Here is a 25,493-nt window from a genome sequence, read left to right as displayed (position 1 = left end):
GAGAGAGAGAGAGAGAGAGAGAGAGAGAGAGAGGGAGGGAGGGAGGGAGGGAGAGAGGCCTCCAGAGCATCACCATAGAGAGAAGAGGTGGAAGCTGAGGAGGGAGGCCTCCAGAGCATCGCCATGGAGAGAATGGGGAGGCTAAAGGAGAGAGAGGGAGGTCTCCAAAGCATGCCTTCCTGCCCTGCCTATCTGGAGAGGGAAATCTCTGCAGCATTTCCTTGCTTCAAAGAAGAGGCACTGGTGATATTGGGCAGAGAAGCAGGGGTTGAGATATTTGCAGTTTTTCCACTTTCGTGGGATTCCTGCACCCCTAACCCCCCCAAATGCAGAGAGCCACGATCCAACTTACATACAAATTCAACTTAAATACAAATCTCTGTTTTCTCAGGGACAGAATTTGTTCATAAGCCAGGGACTGCCTATACACGTTTTTAAAATGAAGGCAGCTGTAAGCTGCTGTGGTCTCCTTACTGATTGTCATCAGAATGTTATGTTTACAGGTAGTGTATCTTCTTCTAGGTCACCTTCCAGGAGTTGGCTGTCTGTTTCACCAAGGAGGAATGGGCTCTCCTGGATCTGGACCAAAGAGCCCTGTACAGAGAAGTCACCGAGGAGATCTGTGGCATCCTGGCCTCTCTGAGTAAGCTTTTCCCTTTGCTGTGGACTAGATGGACCATCGGCCTTTTCCTCTGTTCTTAAGGTCCCAGTGGGAGCCTTATTCTGTGAGACCTGAAGAGCGATCTTTCCGGTTGCAAGACTGCACTCTACAAAACATAAGATCCCACAGAATGCAGACCATCATAGTTCGATCAGTACAAACTCAGTTCTTCATTCATTTCTTCGTTCATTCATGCATGCAAAGTTTTCTGATCCTGCTCACCAGCTAAAAGTGGCAGAAAGTGGCAAGACAATTCTTAAACAGACACAACACAAGAGGAAGGTGCAAAGGTGAGGGCAGAGGAGAAAAAACCATCTTAGACCCATAGAAGAGCAGAGTTAGTACAACTGCTTAAGGTTGCAATCTGTAGAGGGTGGGCCAGTCTCATTTCAGGCTGCTCAGCAGGAGTCACTGTCAGGTTCTGAAGTTGGGGGTGGGGGAGTATCAAGCAGAGGCAGATCCCTTCAAGGTTGCCTAGTGAGGTTTCTCACACTGAGGGACAATCTATTTTTGAAGAGACAGAAAGGTTTGCAGGAGGGAAGAGGGAGCAGATGGAGGACTCAGTCCTTGACCCGGTAAGGGGGTCTCCAGAGAGACGACCTGCTTGGCTGGAGGGGAGCCATTGCTCCTTTCTTGCTCTTTAAAAGTGAGAGTCCCCCTAAGCCAGAAGCTTTATGAGAAAGGAGAGACCGCAAGGAAGTTTCCAGGTCGAATTAAACTCCTGGAGTTACTGTGGACAACAGGCTAAATAAGAGCCAACAATGCAATGCAGCTGCCAAAGGAGTAAATGCTATTTTGGGATGCATTAATACAAGTATTACACTCAAATCATGAGAAGTAGTAGTTCCTCTATACTCCTCACTAGTCAGACCTCATCTGGAATACTGTCCAGTTCTGGGCACCAAGATTTAAGAAAGATGCATACAAATTAGGAAGGGTCCAGAGGAGGGCAACAAAAATGATCCAGGGTTTGGAAACACTGCCCTGTGAGGAGGGATGGAAAGAACTGGGCATATTCATCCTTGAGAAGAGACAGCTGGGGGTGGGGGGAGGATATCCCTTTATAAGTACCTCAAAGGCTGTCAAAAAGAGAAAGGTCAAGATCTCTTCTTGCTGATGCCAGAGTGTAGGACACTGAATAATCCGTTCAAGTTGCGACAACCCAGATTCAGGCTGGACATCAGGAAAAGCTCCCTCACTGTCAGGGCAATACAGCAGTGGAATCAGCTGCCTAGAGAGGTTGTGGGCTCTCCCACACTAGAGACATTCTAGGTGAAACTGGACAGCCATCTGGGTGTGACTTGGTGTCCTGCAACAGCAGGGGGTTGGCCCTGATGGCCTTCATGGCCCCTTCCAACTCTACTTTTCTATGATTCTTTGCATGAACTGAAGGCTTCTCTTTCCAACTTTGGTAAAAGGCTATTTAGAGTTAAACTGTTCTGTCCACTATGATTTTTCATACACACATACATTTTTATTTCAGTCACAGACCAGGAAGATTTTAAAAACAAATAAAATAACAGTAGAAAAATTAAAACATAATTAAAACAAGTACAATTTATGCAATATTTAATATTTACTTAAACAGGTGACCACATTTTTCCTAATCTGCATTGCAGACATTAAATATTTGGCAATGTTTCCAGTAACCTAAGAGGATACATCCCTTAAGCATGCAGATACTTGGAAGAATGGAAGAAACATTCCTATAAAAAAATCTTTTATTAATGGTTTAATCAATTTCTCTCGGCTTTCCCTGTAAAAGCTGCAGCACAAGAGAACATGTCCCACTGTTTCTTCCACTCCGGCACTGTGGGAACATACTCCGTCATTGACTGGGGTCTTGTTAAAATGTCCTTTTCATAGTGCTGATGGAAGCACATTAAACCAATTAAGTGAGGTACAAGTTTACTAGCAGCTGTTCTCAAATATTGAAGATCCAAGTCTATTAATCTTTGAAAACAAGAAACTGGGGCAACATTTCCAGCCCAGAGTTGCTCTGTGGAGAAACCTAACCGATGTAGCTTCTTGTCCATTTCTCTCAACCATCAGTTAATAATATATAAAGCAGTAAAGACAGGCAGGTACCAGGAGCTTCCAGGAAATGTAAACCTAGCCACCATTTGAAGGCTTCCATCCATGCTTTGCACCCAACATTGTGGTTTTTCAACCAAATAACTTTATTTCAGAGATTGTCTGGAGGTTTTGGAACCAGAAGGAAGGAGGGAAAGGACCAGTTCATGACAAGATTTCTGTAATCTTTTATAGAAATAACTGAGAGGAGGGGTTTGATGCTGTGAGTCTTGTCTTGCCTTCCCCTACAGAATCGTGGAATCAGCAGTGAACTAAGAGTGGTGCATCTTGCTTCAGCCTCTTCTGATTTTTTGTCTCCTTTCTAGGAGGCACTGGGTGTGACTGGGAGAAAGAAGGAGAAACATGTGCGACATCGCTGAAAGCGACCAGGGGTGAAGAATGCAAGACAAGAACCGAAGCAAAAGAGAAAAGGGGGAATGAAGTCTCTACTTCCCAGGCTGATGAGCCCATTGAAATCCCAATTCAAGGAATTTCAATATACAGCGACAAGGAGAAAAGCAACTGCCTTCTATTTGGGCATGACCTGAATTGTAAATCAGATTATGTTCTTAATGTGGGAATGCCCACAGTGGAGAAATCTTTCAAATGCTGTGAGTGTGGAAAAACATTCGCACAGAGGAAGTACTTCATTTCCCATCAAAGAATTCACACTGGAAAGAACCCATTTAAATGCTTGGAGTGTGGAAAGAACTTCAGTTGGAGCTCACACCTTAAGACACACCAAAGAATCCACACCAGGGAGAAACCCTTTAAATGCCAGGAGTGTGGAAGAAGCTTCAGTCATAGTGCAAGCCTTATGTCACACCAAAGAATTCACACAGAGGAGAAACCATTCCATTGCTCAGAGTGTGGAAGGAGCTTCCATCAGAGCTCACAACTTATTTCACACCAAAAAAATCACACAAGGAAGAAACCGTTTAAATGCTTGGACTGTGGAAAGAGCTTTAGTTGGAACTCATACCTTATTTCACACCAAAGAATGCACACAGGGGAGAAACCCTTTAAATGCTTGGACTGTGGAAAGAGCTTTAGTTGGAACTCATGCCTTATTTCACACCAAAGAATTCACACAGGGGAAAAACCTTTCAAATGCTTGGAGTGTGGAAGAAGCTTCAGTCAGAGTTCAAAACTTGCTGCACACCAAAGAATTCACACCAAGGAGGATGCATTTAAATGCTCTGAGTGTGGAAAAAGCTATAGGAGGAATGGTTTCCTTATTTTGCACCAAAAAAAATGTCACACAGCAGGCAGGGATCATGTCCTCCACCGAGAATGGCGGCTTAGGCCCATCGCTCCTCGCCCGGTAATCCTTGCAATACCATTATCATAATACTGGGAATCCACTTCTGAAATGATAAACCAGGAAGACAATCCATAGGAAGCCACTGCCTCAAATAGAAAAGATTCATAATCCAAGCCACCTTGGAGTCCTTGCAAGAGGAAGAATGGTGGGATATAAATGCAATGTAGTAGTAGTAGTAGTAATAATAATAATGTTGGACCCCAAGGCCAATCTGCTGCTTCTAACCTATTGGGCAATGACCCAAAGGCAAAGCATACCGATTATCCAAGCCTCTTACCAACAAAGGCAGCTTCCATGTGGCCTGAAGTGCTTGATCCTGTCTAATCTTGGAGGCTAAGCAGGATCCAGCCTGGTTAGGATCTGGATGGGTGACCTGAGTGTATGATTCTAGGATGATTGAGATCAGCTGCCCAGAGAGCTTTAGGTATGGGCAGTATAGAAATGTAATGATGGCGATAATTATAATGATGACAGACTAACTGCAATGGCCTATCGGAAGAGAAGATAATGGCATTCACAAACATGCTCCTGAAATTCATACGTGACTAATGAGGCCTTTGATTTCAGTGTCAAACACGAAGCAAAAATCCACGCCCAAGTAACCTTTAATATGCTACTCAAGGTGGAGGTGCTGAAGACCATTCTCTCTCTGTCTCTCTCGGTCTGCTTCTGGAACCCACCAGGAACTCGGTTTAAGTTGGAGGAGAGAGCCAGATGAGAAGTCCCAGTGTTGGCTAAGTCATTTGACCCCACTTGTGAGGAGGAGAAGCAAGCTATGGTGTATCCTGGCAGAGTGTTCCTCCCTCTCCTGCCACCTCCCGCTCCCTCTCCGTCACTGGCTCCAAGGTCCGTCTTCTGGCTGTGAGAGCAGAGGGACCTTCTCTCGTGTTTGGCTAGACAGCCAGCAGAACCAGAACCTGCCACCTCTCCTGTGGAGGTCTAGACAACATCTCGTGGCCTTCAGATCGTACCCTAAGGCAATAGTTTCAAGCTGCACAGAAACATAAATTTAAAAATCCTCAGTGCATCTACTCATACAGGATGTCATGTGGAGGAGGGCCGTGACTTGTTCTTCCTTGCAGTGGAGGGCAGGACATGTCCCAGTGGGGCAAACCTCAAGGAACTGGGCTTCCGGGTGGATGTCAGGAAGTACTTCCTGATGTTTGGGTCTCCTAGGAGATGGAATGGGCTTCCAGGAGGGTGGTAGAGGCCCCATCAGTGAGGATGTTCAAGGAAAGATTGGACAACCGCATGGTGGGCATGTCATGAGTGGAACCGGCTGGAGCCGGGGGTCAAACTAGAAGGCCTGGTCGGCCCCTTCTGACTCGCTGTATTTCTATGTTTCTACTCCCTACCCTTCTATGGGTCTACAGCCATTTGAGGAAAAGGCCTCAGATGAATCCTGGCAGATACGGAGTAGTCCTCTGCCAGTAGAAAATAATCCTATGCTTCACTAATGCCGAAAATCCACAAATCAACCTTAATCATTTTGTGGCAGATTCTGCAACACAGTTCCTTGTGGTGCAGTGGGACACTGCTGGAGTGGCACTAGGAAGGAGGTAGAATCTGGGTTACTGGGACCTAACCTACCTCACAGGGTTGTTGTGAAGATAAAAAGGGGAGAAAGCAAACCTAGTAAGCCACCTTGAATTCCTTGAAAGAGAAAGCAAGGTGGGGTATAAATGCAATGCAATATTTATAGTTATTTTTCCCCAGGAAGGTCATGGGGCTTAGCATTTGCAGAAATCTTCTCTAAGGTTACCCAAATAAGGTTATCCAGAGGATGGATTTAGTGCTTCTCTTAACAAGAAATGGCAGCAGCACAGACCAAAAAAACCCTCCCATTGGAGGAGAAATTTGATCCAAAATCAGGCTGGATGATTTTCACACTACTCCGACGCATCGTTTGTGGGACAGGCTTATAACAACATTTCTTGTTTGCATTGGTCTTATCTTGTACGTTATATTCTCTTAACAAAATAAAACAAATTCCATGGGGAAAAAAGATGTTTAGAGCAAGAGTGGGCAACCTTCAGAAGGCTTTGGAGCATTTTTATTTCCTGGAAACACCACACATGCAGGCTTCTAGGCAAGGTGAACTTTTTTTTTTTTTAAACAAAAATACAAGTGGCATCCACCATGCTACATAACACCATAAAGATCACATCTATCTTGGGTTTCTTTTTGCAGTGATATATGCCATCAAGTCATCTCCAACTTAGGGTGACCCTCAGAGTGAAGGCACTCCAAAGACCTCCTCCCAATGCCATCTCCATCTCTGCTATGAAAGATGGCAGTGTAAGACCCTCCCAACTGGGAGAAGTATTGCCAAAAACATGCCAGGCACCTATTGTAAAATTTATTCGGTATTGGGCAAAGCGCTTTTTGTTCCGCCGAGCCTTTTAATTTCTTCGTTACATATTTCAAGATTTTTAACCATCAGTTGCACACAGTCAACATTTAGGATTATTATGTTAGGTTCAACATCAATATTCTTTTGATATTGCAGGATTCAAAAAACAAACACTATGTGTCTTACAGCTCCCTGTATGTGTTTACATCCTCTGTGTATAAATTGTATTGCTTGATGAGCTTACATATCGTTTGCATTGTGCTTTTCGGTTTTTATTTTTTTTTTAATTCAGTGCGAATGATGCCTAGAAGACTCGGATAACAGGCCACCAGTCCATGGGAGCGATAAATAAGAAATGGTAGAAATGTCATTTTAAAAATATTTAGAGGACTAAGAAAGCTAAATTTCCCTCCCTCTCTCTCTCTATGCGGGAATGAATAGAGCTTGTTGCACCTGTCAGCTAAATGCTAAGCCCAGTGAAGTGCACGGCCCATTTAAAAAAAAAAATCAACCGGATCGTTTTTGATCCAGTATCTCCAGGGGAATGCGGCGTGCCCGAGCGCTGCCTCGCCTCTCCCTTCTGTTTCCTCGGCTGGGATCCGGTGCAGGGGGAGCGCCCCGGAGCCCAGGGGGAGGGCTGCTTGGGGGTACCTGCATGCGCGGGGGCCCGCGGCAAGGCTCCCGCACTCCGCGCCCCGGGAGGGCCCCCTTGCGCCGCAGGGGCGCAGCGCGCCAGGTGCGCGGGCAGGTGCGCGGCTGGCCTGGCGCGGGGCCCCTGCAGCGGGGCCTGGGAAGGGTTAAAGGCGCGGCGCCCGCTTCCTGGAGGGGGAGGGCGCCTCGCAGCCGCAGCGCCGCCCCATCCTGCCGGGGGCAGCGCAGGGCGGCCGCGGGAGGAGCCCGGAGCCTGCCGGAGAAGGGGCTGGACCTGCTTTCCGTGGGGAGGCAGCTCGCCCCCCCCCCCCCCCCGCCGGGGATCCGGTGAGTCCCCCCGGTGCATCGCGGTGCAGGAGCTCCAGCGAGCTGCAAGTGAAGGGGCGGGGGCTGAGCGGGAATTTAAGCCGGGAGGAGCGAGGGGGGGGGAACCCCGGGGCGGGCGGGCGGCCAAGCGAGGAGCGGGAGCGAGTCCTCCGCTTCGTTTTTACTCCAGAGTAGGCACGATGCAGATCCTACCCCACGCCCCCCCCCCGGCTCCCCTCCTGCCCTCCACGCTAAAGGTCTTCACCTTTGGAGTGGAAAATGAGCAAAACACACACATGCTGGACACGCATTTAAAGTAACGTTTGCTACGTCCCTAAGCCCAGGCAGTGATAGGGCAGGAAAGCCAGCGAGGCCTCTAGGGAGTGAGGTGTGGAGGGGCTGAGAAAAACAAGTGAGCCCCCAAAGACCCCCATGCACCGAGTTTCCCACCTTCAGCGCATGTGGCCTTGACCCCTGCAGGTGTTTCTTGGATTGGATTAGATTAGATTAGAGCCAAGTCCTTTCCTTGATGCAAGGACTTTGGTCTAACATGTGGTGATGCGCCCCCCATCTGTTTTATCTTCATAATAATCCCGTGAATTAGGCCAGGATGGGTATAATGTGGTGTCCGGGGGTGCCCCCATAGGAATTCAGACCTAGAGGTCACTCCATCCAGACTTTCGTAGGAGCTGCTGTCTGAGCATGCATAGAATTGAACGTGCAGAGAACTGGCTTAACTGCTTCCTCGTTTCTCTTAGCATTTCCCATCCTAAATCACTTACCTCATTCTGCATAGCTGTACACCCAGTTAACACGTCAAGTCTCCTTTGCAAAGCTGGAAAGGCAGTGCCCTGCAGCTGGATGGGTGACCACATATGAACGTGGGTCCAGGGGGGTGGACTGGATGGCCTTTTAGACCCCTTCCATCTCTATTTCTATCCCGTTCTAGTCTCCTGTTCTGCTGAGGTGAATGCAACCCACAATCCCTGCTGTGTCCCCCTGCTGTCCATCTTTCCTTCCCTCTTATAGTTGCCCTCCAAACCCCATGGCTGAATGGGGATTTAAACCCAAGTTCCCCCAGTCTTTTGCATCCCTAACCACTCGGAAACATTGCTTCTCTCCTGATCCATTCCAGATTTAGGGTCGGTGCCATTTATTGCATACTTAAAGTGTTTTAGGAATACCCCGAAGTTTAAGAAGCAATTTAGTCTTTTCCTAAATAGACTCGCCAGAAAGGGGGGAAATGGGAGGATGTGCAAAGAAAGGAAAAACTCAAGGGATTTTTTGGGACAGACAAGATAGTGCATTGTACGAATAGCGTGTTGAACAGTGTGTTGCGCTGCAGAACTGCGGTTGTCATGCAACGACATGGCACTTGCATTCTGCTCGGATTAAACAACTGGATGGGTGGATCATACGGAATTGCGTGATTACTAGAATCGAATTGAATGGTTTGTGCTGTTTTGTCATTGTACTGCATTGCAGTGCAATCCTGCCTTGTGCGCTGCAGTGTTGTAGGAAGGCCTTGGGCTCGGGCCAACAAGGAAAGCATTTTCCCCACCCTCTTATCTCTAGTCTTTCTCTGAGGGAAGAGCTTTGGCTTTTATGAAGGGAACGGAGCCAGCGGCCAGCTGGAAATAGTTTTAAATTTCCTCTCTGCTTCACGAATGTCCATAATAGTTTGTTCACAGAGCATCCTCTCGGCTTTGCAGGACTTGGACTGTTCCCTAGATGGGGGCATCTCTGCCTTAAGGCAGAAACTGGCCAAAGAGGAGAGCGTGGCAGGAACAACACAAAAATGGAAGAGCAGGATTTCGCTGGCGTGGAAGTAGGAAAGCGCTCCCATCATATTCAAGTGGGGAGCACTGGGGAATTCGTGGAAAGCGCGGTGCAGAGGCAGCAGCACGAGGGCAGCCCCAGCCCTGATGTGCAACACCGGCACTTCCGGCAGTTGTGCTACCAGGAGGCCGAGGGGCCTCGAGAGGTTTGCAGCCGCCTCCACAAACTCTGCCGTCAGTGGCTGAAGCCGGAGCGACACACGAAAGCTCAGATGCTGGACCTGGTGATCCTGGAGCAGTTCCTGGCTGTCCTTCCCTCGGAGATGGAGAACTGGGTCAGAGAGTGTGGGCCGGAGACGAGTTTCCAGGCGGTGGCCCTGGCTGAAGGTTTCCTCCTGAGCCAGGCAGAGGACAAGAAGCAGGAAGGGCAGCAGGTGAGAGCTTTTCGTCTTGATGATGTCAGGAGACTGGTGGTATTTCCAGGGATATCAACAATTATTCTGTAAATTATGGAATGAGGGGATATCACAACCTCCAACTGGTCTTGCCTATGCAGTGCCTTTTCCAGTGGTTCCCTTTTCCCATTCTTTGCTGCTCTTTCCACTGCAGGACCTGTTTGCCAAAGAGGCCACTGTTAGCCCAGAGGCAGAGATGGCTGCATCCAGCATCCATCAGAGGCCAGTGTCTGGGTGGATCATGCGGGAAACTAATAGAAAGGCCATGTCACTAGGTAAGCATTTTTAGAGCCTTTTCCATCTGCATTTTATTTATTTATTTATATCCTGCCTTTTTCCTACAAGGGGCTCAAGGCAGATTACATCTCCTCCTCCATCTTATCCCCACAACAACAACCCTGTGAGGTAGGTTGGACTGAGAGTCCGTGACTGGCCCAGAGTCACCCAGTTGGCTCCATGGCTGAGTGGGGACTCGAACCCAGATCGCCTGAGCCCCAGTCCCATGCTCTTAACCACTAAATCTGGGCTAATTTTAAGTTCCACCTGAGCCCATGTAGAAGAGGGAGCTGTCTCTAGCAAAGATGCCTTTTAAGAATTAACAGAAAATGTTATGTCTCCAAACCAGCGTTTAGCAGAAATATGGAGGGAGAAGTTGAGTTATACATACATACACACACCCCACATATCAAAACCACAAAGGTGTAAAGAAGATAAAAGATGAATGTGAAGCCTGCTTCTGTGGGTTGAATCATAGAATAGTGGAGTTGGAAGGGGCCATGAAGGCCATCAAGGCCAACCCCCTGCTGTTGCAGGACACCAAGTTCCACTATCCCACTCAGATGGCTGCCCAGTTTCTTCTTGAACATCTCCAGTGTGGTTTCAGGGCAGCCCCACAATCCATCTGTAACTGCTCCTGCCTCTGCCTGGATCCTCTGTCCATGGGTTTATTTATTTATTTATGACATTTCTATGCCGCCCCATTCGCAAAAAGCCTCGGGGCGGCTTACAAAACAAATGCCATTCACAACAATAATTAACCTTAAAAATTTTTGGAGACATTTCGGCACATATAAAACCCAATGCATAATCAATTAACAATTAAAATAACTTACATAAAAAGGTCTTGGCCTGGCACCGAAAAACAAATAACGACGGCGCCAGGCGGACCTCTCTGGGGAGCGCATTCCATAGGTGGGGCGCCACCGCAAAGAAGGCCCTCCTCCGGGTACTCACCCTCCCAATATCTTTCACGGAGGGCTCCCGGAGAAGGGCCTCTGCTGCCGATCTCAGGGGGCGGGAGGGCATATATGGATGCAAGCGCTCCTTTAGATAACCAGGTCCCAAGCCATTAAGGGCTTTATAGGTGATAACCAACACCTTGAATTGGGCCCGGACTTCGATGGGAAGCCAGTGAAGCTGACAGAGGACTGGGGTTATGTGAGCACAACGCCCAGTCCCCATCAGCAACCTGGCAGCTCTGTTTTGCACCAATTGAAGTATCCGGACCTTCTTCAAGGGCAGCCCCACGTAGAGCGCGTTACAGAAGTCTAGTCGGGAAGTTACCAATGCGTGAGTCACTGTTGCCAGGCAGTCGTTCTCCAGGTAGGGACACAGCTGGTGAATCAGTCGAAGCTGAAAGAAAGTGCTCCTCGCCACTGCTGTTACTTGAGCTTCCAAAGATAGCTCTGGATCGAGGAGCACTCCCAAGCTGCAGACTTTGTCCTTCAGAGGGAATGCAACCCCATTCAGGACAAGGTCCAAGTCCTCCACCCCGAAGCCCGACCCCCCTACCAACAGGACCTCTGTCTTGTCTGGATTGAGCTTCAGTTCTGGGTAGACCGAATCTGGCTGGGGAATCATCTTATTTATTTATATCCTGCCTATTCCTAGTGATTATGACTCAGGACAACTCACAACTTTAAAAGCTCATGTAGTTAAAACATCCGTAGAAATATACCACAGTTGGAAATAACATTAGAACGATTAAGTATTCAGATTATACAAAACACCCCAGTTAAACACACTAAAGCCAGCATTAAAACATTTACTCATTCCACTTCCTCTCCTTGACTCACCCCTTTTTCCTGTTTTCCCTCCTCAAAGTCAGCACTCCATGTACATTCCTGTGATCGTTATTTGGCTGTGGAACTTTGTTTTTCTCCATTTTGGGGATTTTGTATAAGTGTGTGTTGGGGGTGGGTTGCCAACACCCACTCCTGGAAATATTAATCACTAAAGGTTTCACCTTTTTTTTCAGTTCTGTCATGGGGTCATTAAATCTAGTTTCTCTGTATGAGCCACGAAATGAAGTACCCAGACAGCGAGAAGCTTTTCTCTGCCCCGTTTTAATATCTGTGAGTTCCCTTCCTCCCACTTCTCCTCCTCCTTCTCCCCCCAGAATTCAGCTTGTTTCCTACCTGGATTTCATTTTTCCTTCTCAGACAGTTAATGTTGTGTAGCCACCTAGTCCTCACTCAGTTATTTGAGGGTGATGTTGTCATTTTGCCTTTTTGTATGCTTGCTAACCTCTGGCTTACTCAATCCCTGCTGATCCCTCCCTTTTTTGCAGGGGTAATTTAGTTTTGGCTTCCTTTTCACAAATATTTTCTGACTTGAACCGGAAATAGAAAAGTTACAGGAAATCCTCCCTTGCATTTTTTGTGTACCTCACAGGAGATGAACTGAGTGTGCAGGAAACATGTGCCGGCTCACCTTTTCCTTGTGATGCTCTTGGAGCAGCTTATGGGAGATGGGACCAGGTAGGACTTCCCCTGGCCTGAGGAAACCTCTCTCTTTCCCTTGCTTTTGTCTTTCTGCCTCCTGCAGCAAGCTCAAGGTTTTTTGGAATCCCCAGGGAAGCGATACACCTGGTTTAGCTTTGCTTACAAAGAGATTTCCTTGGAAGTAATTGAAGAATGTACAACGCAAGCATGTGCTTAATCAGTAATCAGTTAACGAGGCTCCCATCTGCTGGAATGGACAGGAAGCAAAACCTGCAATTTTGAACAAGATGTCCAAACGAGGCTGGGGTTCGATCAAGCCCCTGGTACGGTTCTCTTTGCTGCTCGTGCCGTAAGCCTCAAAGCCCAGCTCTAGCAAAAGCAACACCAAAGCTTCTCTCCCGAACAAGCCCAGTGGCAACACTGTGGGCAGGCAGGCCTGGCAGATTCCCACAGGCTGCGACATAAGCTTGTGAGGTCCTGGAGGTCGGGCCTTGCCAGGGTCTCGTCCACCGATGTTCTGAGGCATCCTTGTCCATCTTCTGTGCTGAGCCAGGCTTTTTAGCTGAGCCAGACAAGATGGAGGCTTGGCCACCCCGAAAGGAAGCCATCCAAGGCCTGTATTTGTCAAAGGTGGCCACTAAAGAAGCCGCAGCTACCCCATGCAAAGATGTAAGTGGTGTAAGACGACAGCTACACGTTCCCTAGGCTTTCTTTGGGTTTGGGGTGAGAGTTTTCTCCTCACAGATGTTTTTCCTTCCAGGTGGACTTTGAGGAGGTGGCCGTGTATTTCACAAATGCGGAATGGGCTCTGCTGGATCCAGACCAAAGATCCCTGCACAGAGAAGTCATGGAGGCTTCGGCCAAGATCGTGGCTTCTCTTGGTAGGACTTTTCCTTCCTCATGCTTGATAAATGCTAAAAAAATCACTATACAAGGGGGGATCCAAAAAATCAGGAATTTACTTATTAAAAATTTAGTATTTCTTTTTACATGTTCAGACTTCTGTCACCTTCAAAGTACTCTCTGTTTGATGCAAAACATCAACGGCAAAGTTTTTTCCACCGCTAAGGTTTTAGACTCGTTGATTTTGATGCCTTTATCGCTTCTGCCGTTGCTTCTGCCATTTATTGTTTCACCTCTTTCACAAAACATTTCTCTCTGAGGACTGTTTTCATCCGGGGAAACAAAAAAAAAAGTTGCACGGAGCGAGATCAGGTGAATAGGGAGGGTGGGGCACAAGGGTCCTGCCGGTTTTGGTCCAAAGGTGCTGAACGCTCAGCTGAACAAAATTTCACGGTTCGTGTAAATCGGCCTTCACAAAAGAGGCAAATGCATTGGAAGAGTCTCCAAAAAACCCCTCACTGAAGCCGAATGTAGCCTCTCGCAACACAGCTGGGTGCACTGATGCGGACGCGTTCCTAGAACACTCGCCTAACGGGGGAAGCCCGGGCCCCCAGACTCTAGAAGATAATTTCTGGGGGTTTTGCCCCCCTCCCCCATAAACTTGTTCGACATTCTTGCTGCATTTCAGCAGGCCGCATGGTCCCTTTCCTGTGTTGGAGCCTCTTCTGAAGTAACCTTTCACTGGTAGACTTTGACCAAGCCATAGCAGCGGGTGCCAGGTTGGGATGTTGGAGAAGAAATTGGATGCTCCAGGGCTCCGATCCCATGTGCAGATTTCAGAACATAAGCACCTGCCCTGCTGGATTGGCCAAAGGTGCTTTGAGTCCAGCACTTGGCTTCTCCAGGAAACCCACATGCAGGGTGTAGGACCACAGAGGAGTAGAGCTGGAAAGGGCCAGAGGGCCATTGGGTTAGTGCAGGACTCCCAGTTAAACCATCCCTCTGAGATGAGTCTCGGATCTTGGAGGTTTCCCATGTGGGAGAGCCCACAACCTCCCCGGGCCATGGTTTCCTTTGCTGTTTTGTTCTAAGAGTCAGGAATTTTTCTGGTATCTAGCTGGAATCTGGCTTCCTGTAACTTGAGCCGGTTATTCCGTGTCCTGGGATGATTGAGACGAGATCCTGGCCTTCTTCTTTGTGGCAGCCTGCCGAGGACTTGCAAAGTTCTTACAAATCCCCTCAGTCTTCTCTTCTCAGGGCTAAACATGCCCAGTTCTTTCAATCTCTCCTCACGGGGCTTTGTTTCCAGTTCCCAGGTCAGGAAAGCTCATTTTTGTTGCCTTCAAGCAACCATTATTCCCAGGCATACGGATTCTGAAGATGGGCATTGAAGGCTTGGGAGCCAATCCTGTTTAACTCAGTGGGATTTTCTTCTGAGTAACTCATGTAGTATTTATGTTTCTCATCCATGTACAAAGTACAGTGATACCTCGGCTCACAAACTTAATCAGTTCCAGGACTCTGGTCACGGCCCAAATTGGTCGTGAGCCAAGTCCAATTTTCCCATAAGGTTCAATCTAAATAAGGTTAATCTGTTCTGTAACCGTTTTTTAGCACGAAAATTTGAAACAAAGTAACAAAGAATAAAGAGCGCAGCCATCCCCCCCCCCCAGCACGATCGTGGCCATCTCCTCCCCCCCGAGCACAACCGCAATTGCGCCCATCTTCCCTGCACAAGCGCAAGTGTGATCACAGCCATAGACTCTGATGTGGAGTTCACAACCCGAGGCAAAATTTTTCTGAAATTTCTGTTTGCAACCTGATTGGTCCGTGAACTGAGGCGTTCGTGAGTCGAGGGACCTCTGTACATGGGCTTTCTCTCTCTGTTCCTTCGGTCTCTCAAACCCAACTGGACAAGCCATAAACTCCATCCATCACCAGACAAAATGCACCGACTGTTGGGATTTTTTGGGGGGGGGGATGGGGTTGTAGTTGGGAAAGAGGTTTATGGGATTGATGGGGGGATGATGCAGGTTTTCCTTCAAAGGATACAATAAGGAAAATGTGGTAGGTTTCAGTATAGCTGGAAGGGGAAGGTGCAGATAAATCAGGCTTGTGTTGATAAAAACAAGTGGAAACTGAGTTGGACCCTATTCATCAAAATGTGGTATGTTATCTCATAAACTGGGGTTGCTCATTAAACTCTTTTCCAGGGGAAACATCTGTTAAAAGATCCGGTGTACAAAAATCCTGTTGTTTGAATTTGGCATTGGTCCATCTCTGCCAGGAATTTCTCCTCTGACTGGCAACATCTCCTACATCAAACTTTTATAGAAAATTATTCCCAGTTCTTTTATTCCGATCCTTGAAACTGATTTTTTAAATTTTGAATTTAATATACCACCCCATTCCCATAGGCTCTGGGTGGCTTGCAAGAGATTAAAACCCACAATAATTAAAATTTTGACTAAAAACAAGCATATTAAATAAAACTAATCTGGGAAGGCATGTTGGGAGAGATAAGTGTTTTACTCCCTCTTGAAGGTGGCAGTCTGGGATACCAGACCCATCTCTTCCAGCAGGCCATGCCACAATTTAGGGGCCACCACTGAGAAAGTCCTGTGGGTAGTTGACATTAATTTCACAAAAGATAATTTTATATGATTATCCCCAGATAATCCTCTTTATTTTATCTATCCATTTATTATATTCATACTCTGCCTTTTTCCTTCCAAGGAACCCAAGGCAGCTTACACAATTGTCTCAATCATCCTCATAACAACAGCCCTGTGGGGTAGGTTTGGCTGAGAATATGTGACTGGCCCAGCCAGAGTACATGGGCAAAGGCGCTCCTGAATTCCTGGGACTGAACCTGTCCTCTTCGGGCATGAGATGCAAAACTACGCTGCTGCCCTGTGGGTCAATTCCCCCCCCCTTGTTTCCTGACCCTGAATTGTATCCTGCCCAAAATCAAGGGGATCAAAGCAGCATGCATCAGATCATTCCGTTATTTGCCATATTTCTAGCCTGCCTTTTTTCCTTCCAAGAAATGGAGGCAGCTTAAATTATTCATTCTCCCATCTTATCCTCCCAACAACAGCCCTGTGAGGTAGGCTAGGCTGACTGGCCCAAAGTCATTCATTCATTCATTCATTCATTCATTCATTTATTTATTTATTGGCCACCTATAACTGCCGAGGCCTTCCTAGGCAGTTTACAATACATAGAACGTATTAACAAAGTAAAACACATGAAAAGCAATTTCAACACAACAAATTAAAACAATAATAGCAATATAAAAAGGGCCACAGCATTCAGGCAAAGTGTGAAAAAAATTTCTAAAAAAGTATATCTCCATGGCTGAGTGGGGACTAGAACCACAGCTTCTGAATCCCCAGTTCTGTACATACGTTGCAAAGAATTTCACATGGAAAGGAATGGTGGTATCCATTTAAGAAATAAATACCTTAATTTGGAGGCAGCGACTCAATGAGCTGCATAGCTTGTAGCTGAGACCCTGACCCCATGGCTGCAATACACCAGCTCTCAGATAATCTGAAAACACGTCTTTTCATTGCCCTTCATCATCATTTATAAATTCAGGTACTTACTTACTTATTTATTTGGAACACTTATATGCCGCCCCATTCATAAAAGCCTTGGGGCGGCTTCCAATACAAATAACTATACAAATACATAAAAATCTGGAGACATCCCGGCATAAATATAAAATCAATAAATAAAATCAACAATTAAAATAACGTTTAAATAAAAAGTTCTTGGCCTGGTGCCGAAAAGCAAATAACGACGGCGCCAGGCGGACCTCTCTGGGGAGCGCGTTTCATAGGTGGGGCGCCACCACAGAGAAGGCCCTCCTCCGGGTACTCGCCCTCCTAATATCTTTCACGGAGGGCTCCCGGAGAAGGGCCTCTGCCACCGATCTCAAGGGGCGGGAGGGCACATATGGATGCAGGCGCTCCTTTAGATACTTATTTGTTAAAAGCATGTTGACACTGCTGTCCCACTGAGAAAGATCCTGCAGCAATTTGCGCAATGTACAGGGCTTACTATCTAAAATAAACCGCACACAAAAGATGGTGAGAAAGGAGGGGGAAATGAAGTAAGGCAATAGTGCTTTATTCCCCCATCCCTCCATAATTGCTCTTTCTTGGAAACAGTTGAGAGCTGGTTTGTCAAAGACAACCCTTCTCAGCTTTGGCTGATCTACCAACTACAGCTATTTAGACAGACAGAGTCTGGCCTCAGTGATCCAGGTGCAGGTGACCTCTCTCTCTGTGGGGCTGCCTTTGGAAATGGTCCAGAAATTGCACCTGATTCTCAGGTGACAGCGGTGGCGAGGAACGCCTTCCTTCAGCTTCGGCTGATTAATCAGCTGCGCCCCTACCTGGAGTACGACCGCCTGGCGATGGTGACACACGCGCTGGTGACTTCCCGCCTAGACTTCTGTAACGCGCTTTACGTGGGGCTTCCCTTGAAGACGGTCCGGATACTTCAATTGGTGCAAAACAGAGCTGCCAGGTTGCTGACGGGGACGGGGCGTTATGCTCACATGACTCCAGTCCTCCGTCAGCTTCACTGGCTGCCCATTGAAGCCCGGGCCCAATTCAAGGTGTTGATTATGACCTATAAAGCCCTCAACGGCTTGGGTCCGGGCTACATGAACGAGCGCTTGCGTCCGTATATGCCCGACCGCCCTTTGAGATCTGCGGGAGAGTCCCTTCTCCGGGAACCCTCCATGAAAGAAATTAGGAGAGTAAGTACCCGGAGGAGGGCTTTCTCTGTGGTGGCGCCCAACCTATGGAATTCACTCCCCAAAGAGGTCCGCCTGGCACCGTCGTTACTGGTTTTTCGGCGCCAGATAAAGACCTTTTTATTTAAACATCATTTTAATTGTTAAAGCATATGATCTGGCCAGGGCAACTTCTTCTTCCTTCTCTTTTCTCCTCCTATATTTTTATTTACTTATTTTATACTGATAATTTTAATTTTATATTTATAACTCAGTGTATTTTTTGTATTTTTGTATTTAATGGTAATTTATTATGTTCTATTGTATTTCAATGTATTTTATTGTGTTGTAAGCCGCCCCAAGGTTTTGGCAAGGGGCGGCATAGAAATGTTAATAATAATAATAATAACAGCAACAACAACAACAGGGCAGCGTGGCGACGAATGCGGACTGACTAGCTCACGTGATCCCATCACGCCAGTCATCTTTAAACTTTATGGTCTGCTAGTTGCAGTCCAGGCCCAATTCAACGCGCTGGTGTTAACATTTAACACCCTAAGTGACGTGAGGCCAGGCTCTCTGAAGGAACCCCTGCTCCGTGTGTTCCTACCTGGCCCCTAAGATCATCCGCTGTGGTCCTTCTCAGGGAACACCCCCCTCCCCCCCCAAAAAAAAGGAAGCTAGAGAGATGATGACTAAAAGAAGGGTCTTTTCGGTAGTCGCACCCATCTTTGGGATATGTGTCCCAGGAAGGAGCACTTGGCACATCTTTGTTCTCTTTTCAACACCAGGTGAAAATCTTTTTATTTTCCAGACACTTTAATATATAAGACTTATTTTATTTGTGTTTTATTGCTCTAATGCCATATATTAATTTTATTATAATGGCTGTGGGTTGTTGATTTTACACTGTATTGGTTTTATTCTTTATTATCTATTCTTTGTTCATTGTTTCATATTTATTGTTTTATATGACTTTTAAATTTTGTAAGCCTCTCAGAGACCCCAGAGGGCTAGGAGGCAGTATATAAGTGGTGGTGGACCACCACCACCACCATAGCAGACTCAGAGCCAGGCTGCATCCTCTTTCCTCCCTCTGTTGCAGCCTGATAGAATTGCTGTCGTTAAGCAGTGTCAAAATTTTTGGCTTCACATGCTGCTCTTCCCTTGGGCCCTTACCAGTTGTCTCCTTCCTTTCCAGGCAGGGATGGATTAGACGATGAGGATCAAGGAGAACCAAGCCAGGGATCACAGGAACAAGCTGGATATGAGCGCGAGGAAAAGCTGAGAGCAAAGGCCGAAGTGAAAGAGAAAGTGAGAAACGACACTTGCATTTCTCAGGATGGCAACAACTCTGAAAACCCAGCAGAAGAAAGACTACACAAAGTGAGGGAAAGGAGTCAGTGCCTTGTGTGTGGGAAAACTTTCAGTTTTAAATCAGGCCCCAGTCCTCATAAACAGACTTATACAGGAGAGAAACCATATAAATGCTGTGGCTGTAGAAAGGCTTTCAGTCTTAGAACATACCTCAGTTCTCGTGAGAGAAGCCACGCAAGGGAGAAAATATTTAAATGTTCAGAGTGTGGTAAAAGCTTCAATCAGATAGCAAACCTTATGGCACACCAAAGAATTCACACAGGGGAGAAACCATTTCAGTGCTTCATGTGTGGAAAGAGCTGCAGTCGGCGCTCAGATCTTATTTCACACCAAAAAAATCACACAGGGGAGAAACCCTTTAAATGTTTGGAGTGTGGAAGTAGCTTCAATCGGAGCTCTAACCTTATGGCACACCAAAGAATACACACTGGGGAGAAACCATTTCAGTGCTTGGAGTGTGGAAAGAGCTTCAGACAGAGCTCGCACCTTATGAGACACCAAAGAAGTCATGCGGGGGAGAAACCATTTAAATGCTTGGAGTGTGGAAAGACCTACAGCCGGCGCTCAGACCTGATGGCACACCAAAGAATACACACAGGAGAGAAACCATTTCAGTGCTTGGTGTGTGGAAAGCACTTCAGACAGAGCTCGCACCTTATGAGACATGAAAGAAGTCACACCGGGGAGAAACCATTTAAGTGTGTGGAATGTGGAAAAAGCTACAGCCGGCGCTCAGACCTGATGGCACACCAAAAAAATCACACGGGGGAAAACCCATTTAAGTGTTTGGAGTGTGGACGGAGCTTCAGTTGGAGCTCCCAGCTTAAGACACATGAAAGAATTCACACAGAGGAGAAACCATTTAAATGCTTGGAGTGTGGCAAGAGCTTCAACCAGAGTGCCAACCTTGTGACACACCAAAGAATCCACACAGGGGAGAAACCCTTTAAATGCTTGGAGTGCGGAAGGACTTTCAGCTGGAGCTCACAACTTAAGACCCACCAGAAAAGTCACACAAGAGAGAAGCCCTTTAAATGCCTGGAATGTGGAAAGGGCTTCAATCGGAGCTCCCACCTCATGTCACATCAAAAAAACCACACAGGAGAAAAGGCATTTAAATGTTTGGAGTGTGGAAGGAGCTTCAATTGGAGCTCAAATCTTATGTCACACCTAAGAAGCCACACGGGAGAGAAACCATTTCAGTGCTTGGATTGTGGGAAAAGCTTCAGTCGGCGTTCACACCTTGTTTCACACAAAAGAAGTCACACGGGGGAGAAACCATTTAAATGCTTGGAGTGTGGAAAGAGCTATAGGAAGAAAGATTCTCTTATTTCACATCAGAAAGTTCACACTTTGGTGGTATTGTCAGCTGATGGAAATCGCAGCTTAGAACCGTAGCTCTCTACCAGAGTTATAATTTTAAAAGCACCAGGACAGCTGTCAAATTCTGGGAGAATATCTGTAAGTATAAACCACCAAGATATGCTATGGCAGACCCTTGGGATGTGGGAAAGCGATTTAAATTTTTTTTTTTTTTGGTGGCAAAAGTTAGTCTGTCCTGACAGAACTGCTAGATCCATCAAGCTGAAGCCCCTCTAAATGACTATAACTTTTTACAAGAGATAACAAACACATTTGAATGAAACTTTTTAACATTTTAAAACCCCACGAGGAGAATATGCATGACAAGAAACTTGATGAATGTCTCATGGATAGCTATTCCCTGTGTCAAACGCCAAGCAAAAATTAATGTGCTGTTACTGAAGAATATTCAGCTCAAGACCCAGAGAACTCTGCAGGATCATACTTGCCGAGAAGCTACAAAATCGCTTCTCTCAAGAAACCGCAACTGAACTCCAGCCGACGGAGGTGATACTTTCTCCCAACGGAAAAGGAACTCTGAATGCAAACACAAAGAGAAAAGAGTAAGCAATACTTCCATGCTCCTGAAGCACCCCTGCAAAACCGAACATGACGGGCAGCGCAGCTATTCCATAACTTCCCCCATAATCCTCTGTTTGCTGCTAAAATATGGAACATCGCTGTATTTGGAGTCAAAGCGTATTTCCAAGGTTTCAGGCTGGAGTTTTCTTGCCCTGCCTGGAGATGCCAAGGATGGAACTCAGGACCTTTTGTCTGAACATGCAAGTACTCCTCCATTAAGTTACAGCCCCTGCCCACTTCCTCGGTTTCCTTTTACCACTTCACATGGATGGATGTTATTTATACTAACTGTCTTCCTTACGAAAGGAGTGCCATCTGTGCCCCAGAAATCTGCAGCCCCTCAGATTCCTTACCAGGAGTAATTTATTGTGTTGGGGAGCAGTTATGAATGTTAAACTCTTTCAAGGAGTTGCTTTGGGAAGAGGTTTGTGCCTACATGCTTCTAAGCGCCCTCCTTGCTCGAGAGCCAAAATGCTAAACTTTTGGAGCCAGTTCATGCAACACGGCATGTTATCACGGGCCACTTAACTCGTGGCCAGCTATGCTGCGTGCGGGGCATGTGCCACCAGCATCTTGAATTTTCAGCCTGCAAGTGGGGGTTGCTGTGTGTCATGTGAATCCAGCCACCGTGAGTTATTTGAACCTTAAATAATCCATATGTTAGAAGGTGGGTGGAGCGTGAGTCGTTTAACCTTCAGTTCATCTATGGTGGCTGGGTTTGCACATCACAACCCCTGGTTCCCTCTGATAGGAGGCAGCATCTTCAGAAGGTGCATGGAACCCAGGCACGCGAGTGCTAATTGTGGGTTAATTAACCCATGGTAAGCTCCCTGGTTGTGTGAACCAGCCCTTCACCTGCAGGCGTTTGGATCAGCCATCAAACAGTAAACAGTAGCTAATATAAGCAGGAAAGAAAACCTGATTTGGAATTCGGATATATTCAACACAAATGGATGTTTCAAGTCTATTGGACACTGCAGTGACCACCAAGGGAGAAGTTGGCTCTCGGTGCTACAATGCAAAAAAAAAAAAATGCTGCAATAAGGTCGATCTCACAGGCATCCCTCATTTGGCTGGGAGTTCCAGCTCGTATAAATTTTGCTCTTGAAAAATCTCTAACGATTGTGGATATATGAGTGTTTTAAAATTCTATTCCTGTGATGTGAGGAGTCATGGATGGACAGGAGAGTGGACTTGGAAAGCAGTTACCGTTGCAAAAGGACTCGCATGTCAAGACTGGAAAGACAAGCCCAGAAATGGTGCAGTCAGCATAGCCGGCACTGCTCATACGAATGTATATATTCGAAATACGAGTGTTGACTCTTTCTCCCTGCTGCTTTCCTTTTTATTAATAGTGTTTTAATGAATGTAAGAGGGGTTTAACTGTGTTTTTGTGGGGTTATAAGGGCCTTCCCCCCTTTTTTCATTGCTTAGCTTGGCAGAACTTTTTAAAAATTTCAGGAGGAATGAAAGACCCCATTTGGGCATGAAACCTGCCCTCAACATTCCGGATTTAAGCCTGCCCTAGTTTAAGCACCAGTGGCTTGCCCTGCACCTCACAAGCTCAGGCATTTTCACGGGAAGCCTAATTGCTTTTCTTCATAGACACTGTGGCAGCCAGCACCCCACCTGGGCATAGTAACCTGTGTACTGGTATTTCTCCCTTGGACATCTCAGACAGCTGGTCCTGTGCAGGACCTGGATCCGTGCCTAGACCCAGTGGTGGGCTGGATGACGGCCCATAAACAAAAGCTGGATCCTGGCAAGTCGGAAGCCTTGCGGACAAATGGTTGCCGGGTTCACAACTGAGGCTCCTTGTGTGTTGTGGGAGGGGTTGCATTCGCTCTGAAGGCAGGGTTCGCGGTTTGGGGATATTCCCAGATCCCTCCAACGTTCGAGGCCTCGTGGAGTGCCTTCCACCAGCTTCCACTGGTCTGCCAGCTACGGGCTGGCTTTTCCACAAGGCCAGGTTAACCTCAAGGGTGGCTGGACTGCTGCAACGGACTCCTGTGTGGGGCTGCCCTTAAGGTTGGCAGCTAGTGAAGGACACCACGCCTCTGTGGCCAGGAGGTGCCCTATTTTGGCACGGAGAGCCTCTGCCCGGGGAACTGCACTGGTTGCTCCTGGACCAGGATTCAGCTTCGGTTCTTGCTGTATAAACTCTATTGCCCTCCAACGCAATACTGTATTTGAGCAGGATGGAGGCCTTGTTTTGCTACTGTCAAAGGCCTGTCGCTTAGTGCTGTTCCAAAGAGGAAAAGAAGAGGCTGTCACTTTGAATAATGCGAGGCGGAGCTTGGGGCAGGTAAATCCAATTCTGATTGGCTGAGGATTTTAGCCAGGTGGGAAAATACCATTGGATGCATACTCTGATGGGACTGAAGTCCTAGAATTCCCAGCGTTCCTTTTTTTATAATTTTTATTCAAAATAACCCTAAAACAAAAGACAACTAAAAACAACATCAATCATCAGAAACATCGGACCTGCTGGGTCAGCCCCCACATTTTTTTCTATTTATGATAACTTGAAAACATATTTAAATCTATACGAAATCCCGATTCTCTAGCCAATAATAAAAAGAGTCCCAAGTTTGATAGAAATAAATTCCCAGCATTCCCCACACAGGGAACTGAAGTGACTGGGGGATGCTGGGAAATCACAGAGGGTTTTTCCCTCTCTGAAGATGTTAACAGAAAGCCGTCAGGATTTCCACACTCTCCTGGCCGCCTGGGCCACATCCTGCCCAGAAAATCCCTGGACCAGCTACTGGATTCAGCATATCACAAACCCAAGCTTGGGGAACAAACAAATTTATTAAAGGATTGAAATATAGGGCTGGAAGGAGTAAAACACTGAATCAAAAGGATAAAAGCAGGGGAAAGGGGGATGGGAAGGGAATAGGGGAATCGGATAGCAGCAACAGGAGAAGTTACAGTTGACCAAGACACCCACTTTCAGGGTCCAGTTGGCTCACTCGGAAAAATAACAAACGGCTCCTAACCTAACCTGTACACAGTGACTTTACCTTCCACCAGCACTCTTCACGGAGAATCAGCAGTAGTTGGAACCTCCCAAGAGAGGAACAAAAGTCACATTTATTCCCCCACCCCAAGCCAAGGTCCACTCTCCAGTCCCTGGGGCCAGCCATTTACTCTGGGTGTCGGTCATGGCTGTTCTGTCCAGCATCCCTGAGCCCAATTCTGCTCTATCTTAACACCAAAGGGAGGGTCATGCCTCGCGGAAGTCCTGGACTCCAGATTCTCACTAGCTGGCGCCTGTTTTTTTGAGCATTTTGTCAGTTCTAAGTTTAATCCTTCCCCTCCCCTCAGGAGTTGATGCTACGAACGTATGCAGAATTGTACTCTTAAGGGGTTTGTTTATTTATAGTCTTAAAGTTGTGGGTTGCTCAGGTTGTCGTCTGCTGGTTGTTGTCTGCTGTTATCAAAGAATGAGGGGGCAATGACTAGCTAAGGCCCGAAGAATGAACGAATCTTCCTCTGTGGGGTGACCATTGGTGACTGGGAATGAGAAGTCGTTCTGGCGGAAGAAAATTACGCAAGCAGGCTGTAAAAGCCAGGTAAACTCTCCAAGCAGCCAGAAATGTAACAGGAGCGGCTTTGGGAGCCAAAGGAAGGCTTTGTACCCTAAAGCTGGACTTGGTTGTGAGTGTATTAAGCTAAGGTGCAGCTTTAAGCTTGAGATAAGACGTTCAGAGTGGCAACAGTGTTTCCTGAATCCTGAAGAAATGTTACCTAGCAGTCTGGTGAAAACCCCCAACATTTATTTATTTATTTATTTAAACCATTTCTATGCCGCCCCCATCTCAACAAAGCCTCAAGGCGGCTCACAAAGAATACATAAAAACATACATAAATAATAGTAATATAACAATTTTGTGACCAGGATTCCCTTGTGTAGAAGTATACCTTTAATAATCTAAGAATTACACTTTAATTTGTTTAGTAATGTATTTTTGCTTCTAGTATCCATCTAATGGCTAAAATTGGCTACTAAGGGGATTTAAAGGCATTTAAAGAGAATTGGGAAGAATGGAAAAGGGTCACTCTGGGGAATACTGAGTCCTGAGCTGCACAGGGTTCTTTAGGGTCTGAAACAGAAGCATTTAAAGAAGAGGCGAGGCGAGGCAAGACAACTTCGGTGGGGTTAACCAGTGAAGAAGCAAATTAACTGTAGGTGCTGGCCGTATTGGGGGAAAGGAAATCCCTGTAACCCTAAACATAGACACATAGAAAC

The 25,493-nt window shown here is 46.7% G+C and overlaps 1 protein-coding gene across 1 annotated transcript in view; it reads left to right on the top strand.

Moving 5' to 3' along the window:
* Positions 1 to 22,546, top strand: part of LOC123020137 — a 40,908-nt gene extending 18,362 nt beyond the window's left edge. Inside the window, exons 8-14 of the mRNA XM_044423563.1 lie at positions 523 to 643; positions 3,061 to 4,070; positions 9,122 to 9,580; positions 9,756 to 9,876; positions 12,275 to 12,360; positions 13,085 to 13,205; positions 19,119 to 22,546. Of these exons, the coding sequence (XP_044279498.1) occupies positions 523 to 643; positions 3,061 to 4,070; positions 9,122 to 9,580; positions 9,756 to 9,876; positions 12,275 to 12,360; positions 13,085 to 13,205; positions 19,119 to 20,692 (3,492 nt within the window). The 3' untranslated portion in view covers positions 20,693 to 22,546. The remainder of the gene's footprint in view (positions 1 to 522; positions 644 to 3,060; positions 4,071 to 9,121; positions 9,581 to 9,755; positions 9,877 to 12,274; positions 12,361 to 13,084; positions 13,206 to 19,118) is intronic.
* The last annotated feature ends 2,947 nt before the right edge of the window (positions 22,547 to 25,493 follow it).

Source organism: Varanus komodoensis, unplaced genomic scaffold, assembly GCF_004798865.1.
Source record: "Varanus komodoensis strain SLA01 unplaced genomic scaffold, ASM479886v1 scaffold141, whole genome shotgun sequence".
Taxonomy (NCBI): Eukaryota; Metazoa; Chordata; class Lepidosauria; order Squamata; family Varanidae; genus Varanus; species Varanus komodoensis.
The sequence above is the reverse complement of the archived record's forward strand: the minus strand, read 5'-3'. Positions and strand labels throughout refer to the sequence as shown.